This window comes from Carassius carassius, chromosome 46 (assembly GCF_963082965.1).
Source record: "Carassius carassius chromosome 46, fCarCar2.1, whole genome shotgun sequence".
Classification (NCBI taxonomy): Eukaryota; Metazoa; Chordata; class Actinopteri; order Cypriniformes; family Cyprinidae; genus Carassius; species Carassius carassius.
The window spans coordinates 20,491,968-20,509,037 of NC_081800.1; the positions used below are offsets into that span (position 1 = coordinate 20,491,968).

Below are 17,070 nucleotides of genomic sequence, written 5' to 3' on the forward strand. Positions count from 1 at the left end.
GTTAAGAATGTTATTGATGATATTGCTCCAATAATAATCAGGAAGAAAACAAACAGACAGAAATCAGTTTGGAGAAGATCAACAGCAGTTCAGACTATGAAAAGACAATGCAGAAAAGCAGAGCGGATGTGGCGGAAGTCAAAATTTGAAATTCACTATAGCATCTATAAAGACAGCCTTCATGATTTTAATGTGAAACTAGCCACAGCTAGACAGAATTTCTTCTCAAACCTTATAAACAGTAACTTAAATAACACTCGTACTCTTTTTGCCACTGTTGAGAGACTGACAAACCCCCCAAGTCAGATTCCCAGTGAAATGCTCTCAGACAGCAAATGCAGTTTGCATCCTTCTTTCTCCTTAAAAACTGCAGTTGTTAAGCCCCTCCTGAAAAAGAGCAATCTTGATAACACCATTTTGAGCAATTTTAGACCAATATCTAATCTTACTTTTATAGGCAAAATTATAGAAAAGGTAGTTTTTAATCAGCTGAACAAATACTTAAACTCAAATGGATACCTGGACAATTTTCAATCTGGTTTGCGACCGCATCACAGTACAGAGACAGCACTCATTAAGATAATAAATGATATTCGCTTAAATTGTGACTCTGGCAAAATATCGGTGCTGGTATATACTACTAGAGAGACTGGAAAACTGGGTCGGGCTTTCTGGGATGGTACTCAAATGGTTCAGGTCATACTTAGAAGGGAGAGGCTATTATGTGAGTATAGGAGAGCATAAGTCTAAGTGGACGTCCATGACCTGCGGAGTCCCACAAGGGTCAATTCTTGCACCGCTCTTGTTTAGCCTGTATATGCTCCCACTAAGTCAAATAATGAGAAAGAACCAAATTGCCTATCACAGCTATGCTGATGATACCCAGATTTACCTAGCCTTATCTCCAAGTGACTACAGCCCCATTGACTCCCTCTGCCAATGCATTGATGAAATTAATAGAATCAGAATCAGAATCAGAATCAGAATGAGCTTTATTGCCAGGTATGTTCACACATACGAGGAATTTGTTTTCGTGACAGAGCTCCGCAGTGCAACATAACAGCGACAGAACAAAAAACACAATAAGGAATAAAAAATACAAAAAAAATACAAATAGGTGGGTAAGGATTGACAATATACAAATTGACAATGTATGGCAGGTATATTAAAAAGAGCATTTATGTATGTACATGTATATTATGTGGAAAAATTGTAACTGTACGCTAAGTATGTGTGTTTGGATAAATAAGTGTATGTGTATATAAATATAAATATAAGTAGTATAGTGTGTTCCATGTATGTACATGTATATTATGTGCAAAAGATTTACGTGTACGCTAAGTATGTGTGTTGGATAAAAAGTGTAGTGTATATAAATATAAATAGTGTAGTGTGTCCCACAGTTATTATCAGCTGTTCATAAGATGGATTGCCTGAGGGAAGAAACTGTTCCTGTGTCTGGTCGTTCTGGTGCTCAGTGCTCTGTAGCGTCGACCAGATGGCAACAGTTCAAAGAGGGAGTGTGCTGGATGTGAGGGGTCCAGAGTGATTTTTACAGCCCTTTTGCTCACTCTGGATAAGTACAGTTCTTGAATAGATGGGAGGGTTGTACCGATAATTCGCTCAGCAGTCCGGACTACCCTCTGTAGTCTTCTGAGGTCCGATTTAGAAGCTGAGCTGAACCAGACAGTTACTGAAGTGCAGAGGATGGATTCGATGATGGTGGAGTAGAACTGTTTCAGCAGATCCTGTGGCAGGTTAAACTTCCTCAGCTGGCGAAGGAAGTACAACCTCTGCTGGGCCTTTTTCACAATGGAGTCAATGTGAATGTCCCACTTCAGGTCCTGAGAGATAGTGGTGCCCAGGAACCTGAATGACTCCACTGCAGTCACAGTGCTGTTCATGATGGTGAGTGGGGGGAGTGCAGGGGGGTTTCTCCTGAAGTCCACGATCATCTCCACTGTTTTGAGCGTGTTAAGCTCCAGGTTGTTGAGACTGCACCAGACAGCCAGCTCTTTAACCTCCTGTCTGTAAGCAGACTCGTCACCGTCCTGAATGAGGCCGATGAGTGTGGTGTCATCTGCAAACTTCAGGAGCTTGACAGAGGGGTCCTTAGATGTGCAGTCATTAGTGTACAGGGAGAAGAGCAGTGGGGAGAGAACACAGCCCTGGGGATCTCCGGTGCTGATTGTACGGGTGCTGGATGTGTATTTTCCCAGCCTCACTAGCTGCTGCCTGTCTGGCAGGAAGCTGTTGATCCACTGACAGACGGAGGTGGGCACGGAGAGCTGAGTTAGTTTGGGCAGGAGGAGGTTTGGGATGATCGTGTTGAAGGCAGAGCTGAAGTCCACAAACAGGATCCTCACATAGGTCCCCGGTCTGTCTAGGTGTTGCAGAACATAATGCAGTCCGATGTTTACTGCATCGTCCACAGACCTGTTTGCTCTGTAGGCAAACTGAAGAGGATCCAGCAAGGGTCCAGTGATGTCCTTCAGGTGGGCCAGCACCAGTTTTTCAAATGACTTCATGACTACAGACGTTAGAGCCACAGGCCTGTAGTCATTTAGTCCTGTAATTTTGGATTTCTTTGGGATGGGGATGATGGTGGAGCGTTTGAAGCATGAAGGGACTTCGCACAGCTCCAGCGATCTGTTGAAGATCTTTGTGAAGATGGGGGCCAGCTGGTCAGCACAGGATTTCAGACAGCCTGGTGTAACACAATCTGGGCCTGGTGCTTTTTTCCTTTTCTGCTTCCTGAAGACCTGGCGCACCGCATCCTCGCTGATCTGTATTGCAGGTGTGGGGGAGAGGGGGGATGCAGGAGGTGTGAATGGTGAGAGCGCTTGATTGGAGAGGTGTTCAGGGTGGGTTGCAGGAGTTGTGAGTGGTGTGAACAGTTGTTTGGAGAGGCATTCAGGGTTGGTTGCAGGAGTTGTGAATGGTGAGAGCGGTTGAGTGGAGAGGTGATCAGGATGGGTTGCAGGAGCTGTTAATGGTGTGAACGGTTGTGTGGAGAGGCATTCAGGGTTGGTTGCAGGAGCTGTGAATGGTGTGAACGTTTGTTTGGAGAGGCATTCAGGGTTGGTTGCAGGAGTTGTTATTGGTGTGAACGGTTGTGTGGAGAGGTGTTCAGGGCAGGTGATGGGTGTTCTTTCAAAACTGCAGTAAAACTCGTTCAGATCGTCTGCCAGTCGTTGATTTTCCACAGTGCTGGGGGGTGATGTCTTGTAGTTGGGGATCTTCTTTAGGCTTTTCCACACTGATGCAGAGTCGTTCGAAGTGAACTGAGTCCTTATTTTTTCAGAATAATTCCTCTTTGCCACTTTGATCTCCTTTTCCAGTGTGTATTTAGCCTGTTTATACAAGACATTGTCCCCCTTCACGTAAGCATCTTCTTTGGCCTGACGGAGCTGTCTGAGTTTTGCAGTGAACCACGGTTTGTCATTGTTGTAATTTAGTTGAGTCTTGGTAGGAATACACATATCCTCACAGAAACTGATATATGATGTTACGGTCTCTGTGAGTTCGTCCAGATCGGTGGCAGCAGCTTCAAAAACACTCCAATCAGTGAGGTCAAAACAGGATTGTAAATCCTGCTCTGCTTCATTAGTCCATCTTTTTACGGTCCTTAATACAGGTTTAGCTGATTTTAGTTTCTGCCTGTAGGTCGGTATAAGATGAACCAGAAGGTGATCAGAATGTCCCAAAGCTGCTCGTGGAACAGAGTGAAATGCATCCTTTATTGTTGTGTAGCAGTGATCCAATATATTATTGTCTCTTGTGGGACAAGTAACATGCTGTCTGTATTTTGGCAGTTCACGGGAGAGATTGGCTTTATTAAAGTCCCCAAGAATGATTAAAACAGAGTCTGGGTGTTGTTGTTCTGTCTCTGTGATCTGCTCAGCGAGTTTCTGTAAAGCTGAGCTCACGTGCGCTTGAGGAGGGATGTAAACACTAACCAGAATGAACGAATGAAACTCCCGTGGCGAATAGAACGGCTTGCAGTTAATGAAGAGCGTTTCGAGATTTGAGCAGCACGTCTTCTTTAACACAGTTACATCTGTACACCACCGTTCATTGATGTAAAAGCATGTCCCGCCGCCGCGCGATTTTCCCGTTGATTCTGCGTCGCGATCCGCTCTAAACAGCTGAAAGTCCGGCAGATGGAGCGCGCTGTCCGGTATGGTGTCATTCAGCCAAGTTTCCGTGAAACACAGAGCAGCAGAGTGGGAGAAATCTTTATTTGTCCGAGAGAGCAGAAGCAGTTCGTCCGTTTTGTTGGGTAGAGAGCGGAGATTTGCCAGATGGATGCTAGGCAACGGCGTTCGAAATCCGCGTTTTCTGAGTCTCACGAGCGCTCCCGCTCGCTTTCCCCGCCTGCGCGTCCTCTTGAAGCGTGTGATCAGGGCAGCCGCTCCGCCGACAAGAATGTCCAGCAAAACATCAGAATAGTCGAAAACCGGTGAAATATCGGGAGATGTGTGTTGCCGAATATCCAGCAATTCGTTCCTGGTGAAACTGATTGCAGGAATATAACTAAAGACAGGACAAACTAACAAAAACACAAAAACAACTGCAGAGCACGTCACGGAGGCAGCCATCCTGTATCGGCGCCACTCAGAGATAGTTGGATGTGCCAGAACTTTCTTCAGTTAAACAAGGAAAAAACTGAAGTTATTGCATTTGGAAACAAAGATGAAGTTTTCAAGGTGAATGCATACCTTGACTCTAGCGGTCAAACAACTAAAAATCAAGTCAGGAATCTTGGTGTGATTCTGGAGACAGACCTTAGTTTCAGTAGTCATGTCAAAGCAGTAACTAAATCAGCATAGTATACGATCATTTAAAAAACATTGCAAGAATTAGATGTTTTGTTTCCAGCCAAGATTTGGAGAAACGTGTTCATGCCTTTATCACCAGCAGGCTGGACTATTGTAATGGGCTCCTCACCGGCCTTCCCAAAAAGACCATTAGACAGCTGCAGCTCATCCAGAATGCTGCTGCCAGGATTCTAACTAGAACCAGAACATCTGAGCATATCACATCAGTCCTCAGGTCCTTACACTGGCTTCCAGTTACATTTAGGATTGATTTTAAAGTACTTTTACTCGTATATAAGTCACTAAATGACCTAGGACCGAAATATATTTCAGATATGCTCACTAAATATATATAACAGACCACTCAGATCATTAGGATCGAGACAGTTAGAAATACCAAGGGTTCACACAAAACAAGGGGAGTCCTCCTTTATTTACTATGCTGCCCGCAGTTCGAATCAGCTTCCAGAAGAGATCAGATGTGCTAAAACACTAGTCACATTTAAATCTAGACTTAAAACTCATCTGTTTAGCTGTGCATTTATTGAATGAGCACTGTGCAATGTCCGAACTGATTCGCACTATATTTTCACAGTTTTTTTATTTTGTTTTATGTAAAATCATTTTCTAACTGTTTTAAATTCATTTTAAATAAGTAAATTTTTTAACAATTTTAAAAGTTTTAAAATTGCTTGTTCATTATCTTCATTATTATTTTACTTTCTTTTATGTAAAGTACTTTGAATTACCATTGTGTACGAAATGTGCTATATAAATAAACTTGCCTTGCCTTGCCTTGATATCACAAACATCCTCCCAGAAAATGTGGAGTGGATCCAACACAAAGTGTACACTGTAGCAACTCTCTGACACCAAGAAAAATCCAATGATCTCAGTAGCTAAAATTTTCAAAACTAAGAAAAGCCAAAGTAAAATTTAAGGCCCAGACAGTTCACTTTTTGGGTGTTTTCCTTTGTGCGATGCCAGCAAGAATTAACTCGGATGCCAGTCTTTCTCTGCATCATTAAGCAGCTATGATGGAAGCAGCTAATAAAGAGATGAATAAAAGTAAAGCCAAAGATGCTCTGTATGTGGCCCCAGTCTACTCACTAGACCTGAAACACATGTGCTCTGTTCTGCTGTCTGGGAGTTGCAGCCCAAAGATGATGAGCAAAGCAGTGACCGCTGTTAGACAGCTTACTCTAACAGCTGGTGTGCTAAGAGCCCTGAGGAGAACTGCATAGTAATGGAGGAAGATGAAAAAGCAGTCACTATATATCCTTTTATTAATATAAAAAAATGAAACTTTGCATGATGCAACATAGAAAATTAAACCCACTCAGTTCATGTAAATGAACTGAAAATTAATAACTCAAAGTCAAACTGATCAAGTTTGCAAAATGCAGCGAAATGTTGGAAGATGCAACAACTATCTCAAAAAGGCCTTGTAAAAAAAATTAAATAAAAAAAAAACGTCTTGTGCAACGTCTGCTCCAGTGTTGTGCTGGTCTGGAATAACTGTTAAAACTGCACATATGCACTCAACTATTGATCTGATAAACTTCCCCACCCCATTTTACACAGTAACATTTTAAATGTCACCACAAAAACATTTCCTCCCAAAGGATATGGTTCAAATTACCATCACTACGCCATATTCTGAGAGGTCACCAGAACTGAAGTACTTGGCTTGATGTTCAAAATGTCAGCTCTGCACTACCTGCTAGGCCAATTAATCTACTAACTATCAAACCAGAGGGAAGTTAAAGTGGAAAAATAAGAACAACATGCTTAAAGTTGCATTTTAAAGAAGTAAAAAGTGAGTGTTGTGTGAATTGTTAATCTCAATGCAATTTAAAGAGCACTTTTTCCACTTAATTATGCATAGATGAAAACAAAAATACACTTTTTACATAACTGTAAAATCATGTTCATCCATGAGCAATTGGCATTCAAACACCCGTTCTGCCCATATGGTTATGCTATGTTGAGATCACAAGGCTGGCAAATTACTATTCTCTTTATCTCAGTAAACCCAATATTTTCTTATCGAATAAGTGCAAATATTCGTACAAATCGGGCTTTCAGAAACCATATTTGAAAGCAAAAAACGTTACCATTGCATTTGATAATACATCCATACCAATAGGTGTCAGTATTTAGTTTGAAACTACTGTTGTATCCACTAGAAAAAACATCAACTTGGTGCAAATCAGACAATGGCTGTGTCCAAAACTGCATACTCTCTGCTTAGGTACTTTCTTTTAATAAGTAGTTACTTTGAGACTGTTAAAAATGTATGATCTATAGCATATGTGTTTAGTATGAATTTCATCCAGGCATACTACTTTCGCCATGTTGTCATTGTCGTGATACCTACAACATCAGTTGGGTCACTTAATTCACAAATCCTCACCCATGGCCTCATGGGATAGCAAAGTGTCTGGAAGTAGTAAGTCATCTGGGTACTTTTCGCCTACAGTTTTATGAATATTGTGAATTCAGACATGCTACTTCTCTGAAATACTGATTTTTACCAAATAAATAGCAGTGGACCATGTTCTCCACCTCCATTGTCGAAGCGGCCGCTCGGAGCTGTGGCCGTAAGGTTTCCGGTGCCTGTCGAGGCGGCAATCCCCGAACCCGGTGGTGGACACCGGAAGTAAGGGATGCCGTCAAGCTGAAGGAGGAGTCCTATCGGGCCTGGTTGGCTTGTGGGACTCCTGAGGCAGCTGACAGGTACCGGCAGGCCAAGCGGACTGCAGCCCGGGTGGTTGTGGAGGCAAAAACTCGGGCCTGGGAGGAGTTCGGTGAGGCCATGGAGAAGGACTATCGGTCGGCCTCGAAGAGATTCTGGCAAACCGTCCGGCGCCTCAGGAGAGGGAAGCAGTGCCCAACCAACGCTGTTTACAGTAGAGGTGGGGAGCTGTTGACCTCAACTGGGGATGTCGTTGGACGGTGGAAGGAATACTTCGAGGATCTCCTCAATCCCGCTGTCACGTCTTCCATTGAGGAAGCAGAGGCTGAAGGCTCAGATGTGGACTCGTCCATCACCCAAGCTGAAGTCACCGAGGTAGTCAAGAAACTCCTCGGTGGCAAGGCACCGGGGGTGGATGAGATCCGCCCTGAGTACCTCAAGTCTTTGGATGTTGTGGGGCTGTCTTGGCTGACACGCATCTGCAGCATCGCGTGGCAGTCGGGGACGGTGCCTCTGGGATGGCAGAACGGGGTGGTGGTCCCTCTTTTTAAGAAGGGGGACCGGAGGGTGTGTTCCAACTACAGGGGGATCACACTTCTCAGCCTCCCTGGGAAAGTCTATGCCAGGGTACTGGAGAGGAGAATCCGGCCGATAGTAGAACCTCGGATTCAGGAGGAACAGTGTGGTTTTCATCTAGGCCGTGGAACACTGGACCAGCTCTATACCCTCTACAGGGTGCTGGAGGGTTCATAGGAGTTTGCCCAACCAGTCCACATGTGCTTTGTGGATTTGGAGAAGGCATTCGACTGTGTCCCTCGTGGCGGCCTGTGGAGGGTGCTCCGGGATAATGGGGTCCGGGGCCCTTTGCTAAGGGCTATCCGGTCCCTGTACGACCGGAGCAGGAGCTTGGTTCGTATTGCAAGCAGTAAGTCAGACTTGTTCCCGGTGCGTGTTGGACTCCGGCAGGGCTGCCCTTTGTCGCTGGTTCTGTTCATGATTTTTATGGACAGAATTTCTAGGCGCAGCCAGGGGCCGGAGGGGGTCAGGTTTGGTGACAACACGATTTCGTCTCTGCTCTTTGCGGATGATGTTGTCGTGTTGGCCTCATCAAGCCAGGACCTTCAGCATGCACTGGGACGGTTTGCAGCCGAGTGTGAAGCGGCTGGGATGAGAATCAGCACCTCCAAATCCGAGGCCATGGTCCTCAGTCGGAAAAGGGTGGCTTGCCCACTTCAGGTTGGTGGAGAGTTCCTGCCTCAAGTGGAGGAGTTTAAGTACCTTGGGGTCTTGTTCACAAGTGAGGGAAGGATGGAACGGGAGATTGACAGACGGATCGGTGCAGCTTCTGCAGTAATGCGGTCGATGTACCGGTCTGTCGTGGTGAAGAAAGAGCTGAGCCACAAGGCGAAGCTCTCGATTTACCGGTCACTCTACATTCCTACTCTCACCTATGGTCATGAGCTTTGGGTCATGACCGAAAGGACAAGATCCCGGATACAGGCGGCCGAAATGAGCTTTCTCCGCAGGGTGGCTGGGCGATCCCTTAGAGATAGGGTGAGAAGCTCAGTCACCCGGGAGGAGCTCAGAGTAGAGCCGCTGCTCCTCCACATCGAGAGGGATCAGCTGAGGTGGCTCGGGCATCTGTTCCGGATGCCTCCTGGATGCCTTCCCGGGAAGGTGTTCTGGGCGCGTCCCACTGGGAGGAGACCCCGGGGAAGACCTAGGACACTAGGAGACTATGTTTCCCGGCTGGCCTGGGAACGCCTCGGTGTCCCCCCAGAAGAGCTGGAGGAAGTGTCTAGGGAGAGGGAAGTCTGGGGTTCTCTGCTTAGACTGCTGCCCCCGCGACCCGGCCCCGGATAAGCGGAAGAAGATGGATGGATGGACATAGCAGTGAAGTATGCCATTTCAGATGCAGCCAGTATGCTGATTTTAGGTAAGAATATGATATCCCTACATTACTGTATAAAAGTTTACACTTCAAAAAAGCAAACAACATTTTGTAGGTGACAATTGTCTTCTAAGTCAAAATGCATCTAAGAAAGTACAAGCCATGTTATTCGACTGCAAACCACATATTCGTATGTGACAGGACACCAATTTAAACCACCCATGACATTTTCATGAACACATAATGTGGTTTTACCTCTTTAATTTCTTGATACCAAATTGTAACCCCAGCCCCCAAAGAGCTATAATTCACACATTCACAGAGACCAGAAAACATCCCAGTGTGAGTTGCAACTGCTGGCTATCGACACCTCTGAGGGAGCTTTCTCAGCATGGAGTCCGATCTTCGCACTAGAAAAGACTAAGAGGGACCATCAGATGCAAACTATTAGCATCTATCACTCACCTCTGCATGCTATGCCTCACATCCTTTGTTTGTAATCCTGCAGGCAATAAACAGGCCATCTAAATTCTGGCTGATTGGAAATTCACTGTCATTGCCAGCCCAGCCAAAACAGAACAGATCCAAATGATCTTCCCAAGATGTACATCAGAAACAATGGAGATCAGAGGTAATCCATGCATCAACCCAAAGCCATTGTGAAGTCCAAGGGCAAAGCGTCTGCAAAGTTGATTGAACACATGCCTGTTTTTCCACCAGGGCACATGTACACCCTTGCACACAATAGCCTATTATGTGAGATTGCCAGGTCCAATGAGGTCATAAAAAGCAGACAACTTGTCAACGGTAAAGACAATCTAACCCACAGTCCCAATCAGCTAAAGTTGCACCCAAATAGTGGACTATAATTTTACAACAGGCCAATCTGATTGACACCACCATTAGAGCCAAATGTCATTGGGCCAAAAGATCTAAACAAGGTTTTATCAAGAAGCAAAAGAGCCAAAAACTTGAATAAATAAATAGAGATTTAAGTAACATGGAAATGTTTCTCTACTGAAAACAACAGACCTTTCTACCGACACACAAAGGCTTCTATTGTACAGACTCCATGGAAAATACTAGTCGTCGCAGGGAGAACCTGGGTGAAGAATAGCTTGGCAGTCAACGTATAGACACCAATCTCCAGCAGGATGCAAGACTACAGACAGACAGCCTAATCCATAAAAGAAGAGTGAAAATGATAAAATAGCAAACAAAACACTGGTAGTGCTAAAGCAGGTCTATTTATTCAGCAAAGACAAACTGAGCTCAAGGACCGAGGTCAATTTTGATCTAGCAATGACCTTCTTAGAGTAAACTTTGTGAGAATGATGAACACAGCTGAGGAAGACCTACTGTATACTTTATCAGAGCTCAGTCATCTATGATGCAATTCCAGTGTACTGCTCTGTACAAATACATGAAATAAGACTAGGGAAAAGATTCATGAAATGTTCTTTGGAACAAAATTATTCAAAAAATGTATTATTCTCTAACTACAAGTTTGTATTCCCCCCAAAAAATTCAAGAATGTTCTTCTTTCTTCCCTTCTTGAAAGGAAATTCCTTAAAATCATTATAAATAACTTTCTGTTCTTACATTAATATTCCTCATTGTGGCTGTAAATGTGTTGCTTTTGAAAGTGAAGTGTGAAAGTGACTTGAAAGTGAAAAAGTTAAAGTGACGTGACATACAGCCAAGTATTGTGACCCACACAGAATTCGTGCTCTAAATTTAACTTATCCAAAGTGCACACACACAGCAGTGAACACATACACACTGTGAACACACACCCAGAGCAGTGGGCAGCCATTTATGCTGCGGCACCCGGGGAGCAGTTGGGGGTTCAGTGCCTTGCTCAAGGGCACCTCAGTCATGGTATTGCCGGCCCGAGACTCGAACCCACAACCTTCATTGTCATACACTCTAACCACTAGGCCACGACTTCCTGCTAATGCAGACAGTGCATTCCCGCTAATGGCCACTAATGCAGACAGTCCAGCTCCACGGATTCAACCACAAGCTTCAAATGGTCGCCAACAATCATCAAACACCAAAAAAAAATATTTTTGAATGTTATAAACAAAATAAATGTATGCATAGGAATACATTATTCTCTGAAAACAACAGTTGTCATCTGGAGCTACATAAATCCCAGCAGGAACAGAGATGGTGTTTAGTTTCCATTGTTTTTGCAATCCAACTTTTCAAATTAAGCCATTTCGTTTTCTGACATTCAATCCTACATCCAGACCTCAACCATTGCCCTTTCATCTTCTTACCAAAGGTAAAGAGAAAGAGTGTGTAGAATGTGGTACACATCACCCTTTTTTGAAGCAGAATAGGTTTTGGGTCTCTGATGAGAACATACAAGGAGACACTTGTTGAAAATCACCCAAAAGCCTGGAGAATCTACACAAGTTAAGTTAGCAATTAGGACATCCAACCACAGTTTTTTAGGACTAATTCGGTTTATATACCAGACCATCCGGATAAGGCCCCTACATAGGAAATGCACTGTTCTTCTCTCAACATTCAAGAACCATAAATTTGTCTTCCATGTATACAGCTGTAAAGCCCCCTGACACCAAGATCATGAACTCTGTCCTCGGGCAGTTCTCTGTGGTGGTCTGCACACTAGCTAATTTTATCAATGCGTGCCAAAGAGTACTGTTCTCCTCAGACCTATGTGCCCCTTTGGGACCAGACTATCAGGAAGTGGACAAGGCCAGAATGTTTTGTATAAAAGGAAGATTTAGAGAGTGAAAGAATGAGAGAAAACATGCAGGATAGAGAGTTTATACCTGACACCAGATTCTTCATTTTAAGAGAAAGAACAGTCTTTAGACAGCCGGCTGCTGCTTGTTCAAATTAAGTTTGGACCACATTGACTATGATTTCACTGAAACATACATAAATCATTATTTTTTGAAACCCACAATAATATGCAGGCACTCCAGTGGATCTTAAACTCCTTTAACTTCTAACTATATGGCACAAGGTAATTGGAAGGCCCAAAACTACAGATTTTTAAATGTTGGGTTGTCTTAATGATTAGTCAGCTAATTAGTTTTAAGGAGGCCCTGAATAAATGTGTCATACAGACCCCATTCATGACTGGATTTCTTAAAAGCATCATAAGCCAAGTAAATGGTAGAAAACACTGGCACCAGTAGTATCTACAATCTAATTAGGCTCACAACGCTTTTGGGAAGGGGTCTCCAAACTTGGTCCTGGAGGGCCAGTGTCCTGCAGAGTTTAGCTCCAACCCTAATTAAACACACATGAACCAGCTATTTAAGGTCGTAGGATACTATAAACTTCCAGGCAGGTGTGTTGAGGCAAGACACAGACCCTCCAGGATCGAGTTTGAAGACCCCTGCTTTTGGGAAACAGCCCAGACCTGGTTCTAAAGGGTTTTCCATAAAATACATGCACAGCCATTCAATAAGGTAACTGTCAGAAATGTAACTTTTAAGCACTTTTGGTAAAAAAAAAAAAAAAAAAAAAAAAATTATATATATATATATATATATAATTTCATAAAAAATAAAGATTAGTTAGTCAGTTTCTATATACAGCTGTTGGTCAACCTTCTGCACCAGAAAACTAAGAAATACACATTCTATCAAACGCCTGGGAAGAGAACTCTTGATATCATACATTCTTTCACCCCTTCACTCAGCCTCCAGTTTGAGGCCCATCCATCCTCCTCCACAACGTCATCTCAGGAGTGAAAAGTTCTAATGAAGTCATCACTGAGAGTGCTGCCTCTTGCCATGACTTCACCGTTCATAAGAATGAGGCCAAGATACATTGTAGGAGTCAGGGGGCGTACAGTCTAGAGTATTAGACATTTTCTAGTCAGGGCATGCGTGAGTTAATTATTACCGCAATCATACAGTGCTGCACAGCTGTCTGCAGCTTGAATAGAGTGAGAATAGAATGGCATGATAGTATTTGGTCTTCATATAAAAAAAACACTTGTACATATATATTGGCTCTTGGGGTAACCTTACTAATCAGTAAGTACTTAAATGGAATGGATAGTTAATTCAGAAGTCTGTCATAATTTACACAAAGAGTTTCAAACCAACATGCCTTTATTTCATTTTTGGATAACAAAAGAAGTTATTCCTAAAAAAAATGTCTTTGTGTTTTTTTGTCCCTACATTGCAACAGGGTCCAATGTTGTCTCGGCCTCCGTTAACTTTCATTGTATAAACAAAAACAGTTTAAATACTCGTCACAATATCTTATTTACATTTACATTACATTATGCATTTCGCTGACACTTTTATCCAAAGCGACTTACAGCCATTCAGGCTATAGATTTATTTTATTTTTATTACCAATATGTGTGTTCCCTGGGAATTGAAACCACAACATTTTGCGCTGCTATTGCAATGCTCTACCACTGAGCCACGGGAATCTTCTTTTATGTTCCATGGAAGAAAGTCTAACAGGTTTTCGCCAACTTTATTAAATGACGGTTTTCATTTTTTAATAACAACAATAAGGATACCTATAACTGAGTATTAGCCAAGCAGTGAAGTGTCCCTTCAAAACACTCTAAATGTGAGTACTGTGACTTATCTACCAAAAGTTCAGGTAAAAACAAACACAAAATGGATATACACAATATCCGAGATGCCTAACTTTTGGCTTTTTCCCCAAGGGTTACTCATGATCTAGCAAAGGTCATTTTAGAATGGTTGGAGATTCTCCTGTTAGATTATGTAGAAGGTTTAAGTGACCATAGCACATGCAATCAGGGAAAATTATGGGGGGCAATCTACATTCCCCTAGTCAAGTCCTATTTATAGAAAAACCACCAGCTATGCCATTGACAGAGGCATTGCCATCCGCTCACATCTAAACATGCACTCACATTTCAGGCTTGTACAAAACAAACACTAAACCACACTTTTAGGACTGTCGCTCCCCAACTGTGGTGATGCACTTTGATCTAAATGCCAGTGCACAGACTGGATTGGGATTGTAAACAACAGTTGGGTGATACCCCTGGTTTCACTGCCCCCTGTACTGGAAAGTGTGAGCTAATGCTGAGCTCTAGTAGACTTTAGAACACAAGTCTATCTGAACAAAAGGGAAACACATCAATGAATGAACTAGGTTAAACAAGTTTAGCTTTCAGCCTTTAAAGAACACCAACCCAGACTCTCGGCCAACTCAGGGATCCCCTGAAAGTTTCATTTTTCCAATATAAAAAACATATATAGGGATACAAAGTAAAAAAAATAAAATAGTCAAAAACCATCCATCTATGACCCTTCCCTGTGGAGTACATTCAGAGACGCTTGGTTGAAAACTTTTCATCACAAGAATAAATTAAATAGTACCTTTCATGGATTTGAATGAGAATAACCCTTCATACTATTGCATTGTACATCATACTGTGCTACAACACCCTGTTCTGAGGCCACAGAGGTGTGTCAGTACATTATAAATTCTAAATATTGTATGACAAAAGTGCATATGAGCAAAAATTACAGCCATACAGTCACAAGCAGGATGGACAGCAATAGCAGGGTGGACAAAACACTAGTATGTGGCATTTAAAGGTTATTAAACAGCATTTAAATTGTCTACATCATAAAATTAAACAACTCTGCGTTGGTAATGATTAGTGAACTTAGTCTAATTGTACATTTCTTTGAATGCACGCCAAGTCTCTTTACGTTCAATACTTAAAAGTATTAAAAGGAAACCTACCTTGAGCCAGTCATGTGAAAGTCCACCGAGTACCCGAAGTAACTACCGTTTGGTCCGGTATACACCGCTGGGTTCTCCATATCCAAGTTGAAGGCAACAGACAAAGGTAGAAGAATCAACAGTGAAAGTCCCATTGGAAAGCAGCGCGGGTTGTTCGAAGACGCTGGAGTCTTTGAACGTTGCTTTTTGGAGCCCATAGTAATCGATATGTTACAATCCACCTCTTTATTAAACTTCTCTCAGAACAAAATGTGTAACTTGAGCAGAATCCTCCTGAAGATGCTGCCTTACGCAAATCTCATGCTTTAGTGAAGGGTATCAGTCTGATCGTTATTTCTCCAATCGATCTGCTTCCGTGCCTCCGTCTATCTGTCCCCTTCTCTCCTTTCTGCGTCCTCCCTCCAGTTTAATTGAAGGAGTATTATTAGGAGGAGGTTCAGTTCTTCCACTCGTGACAAACTCCCATAGAGGTGGAGCAAAGAGCGCAATTCACAAAGTAGGGAAAAAGATGCAGAACAAGATTGAGTTAGATAACTTTATTAATCAAATAAGAAGAAATGCATTGAATAAAGCAACGAGATAAAACATACAACAAAGAGACAAAGAGTGAACTATAGAGACGCAGTAGGATATATTAACTTAACCATTAAGGTTTATGCACTTTACATATAATACATATAATAACATTTTAAATGTAATATTTGGGGACGCATCATCGAAAATTAGACCAAGCCTACTTCTAAAATATGATGTGGTCTACAGTAAAAAAAAATACAGTGCATTTGTGACCTATTCAACAGTTTATCTTGAAGGACTCTTTGTAGTTGTCAAAGATAGCTGAATGAATGATTAACCCTTTAAACAGCGAAATATCTGTTTTTGAAGTCCGTTATCCTCCAAAAAAACGATCTCTAAACTTGTTGCCTTCAAAGTGTACCTTATCAGGATCGAGATTATAGACGCTAATAAAGCTTGTCAGGAAAGCCATCGCTTAAGTATTTACTGCAATGCTACAAATTCCGCTTGTTAAGTAGACTATGAGTCAGTTTGGAGAAATTTGGAGAAATGTTGTTTATGATACACTAAGCAATCTCCATTTATAGAGCTGACACCATCAAGACACACGGAGCTGGGAAATTGTGCATCTCTGAGCTTTAAAAAGCCACTCCACCGACTGGAATTAGATTGTGTTGTTTTAGTTGATTCAGCCTCTGCTCAAGGGATTGAAATGGGGAGCCAAATTTGGTTTTAGCCTATGGCTACAGGGAACTCGCCGTGAGAAGCCTTCTATTTGGGAAAGTAGGGTGTGAAGGGGGAGCTCACAGTTGTCGGACCACAGCTACACCAATTTCATCCAATGTTTTCGTCTTGTTTAAACTCCGAATAAAGTTGCTGCAATAACACGTAAGTTACATTTAAAAATGTGAATTTATTCTAGAATAAATTCACATTTTTAAATATCTGATTCAAAGGGGTGATTCATTTACGAATATTCGTAAACGAATCACCCCTTTGAATCAGATATTTTAATGAACCATTTTACAAAATTAATCTTAACGATTCATTCACGACCGCGATGCTCGAGTCAACTCACTGAATGACCTAAAAATATTGTTCGAACCTATCACATTAGGCACAAAACCACACATTAAAAACAGACATGGTTTCAATAAACACGATTTTAGTTTACCGTAAACCACACGTTTTTGCGTCGTTTCATTAAATATCGATGTAGGCCTAGTTAAATATCTAGAGTGGAAACACGTGGTAACATAATCGCGTCAAGCGTAAATAACCACGGAATCGTTTGTTTGAAATGATAAGGTTCGAAAAAAAAACGGACCGAGTCCATTACGTGTTTGTGATCGCGAAAAAAAAAAAAGAGTCTATCTATTTTCCCAAACTTTGTGCAAACTAGAAGG

General features: G+C 42.4%; 1 protein-coding gene across 1 annotated transcript in view; it reads right to left on the bottom strand.

Moving 5' to 3' along the window:
- The window catches only part of LOC132129439 (integrin alpha-5-like), a 49,531-nt gene extending 33,977 nt beyond the window's left edge, over window positions 1-15,554 (bottom strand). The window contains exon 1 of the mRNA XM_059541040.1: window positions 15,149-15,554. Coding sequence (XP_059397023.1) covers window positions 15,149-15,345 — 197 coding nt within the window. The 5' untranslated portion in view covers window positions 15,346-15,554. The remainder of the gene's footprint in view (window positions 1-15,148) is intronic.
- Between the last annotated feature and the right edge of the window lie 1,516 nt (window positions 15,555-17,070).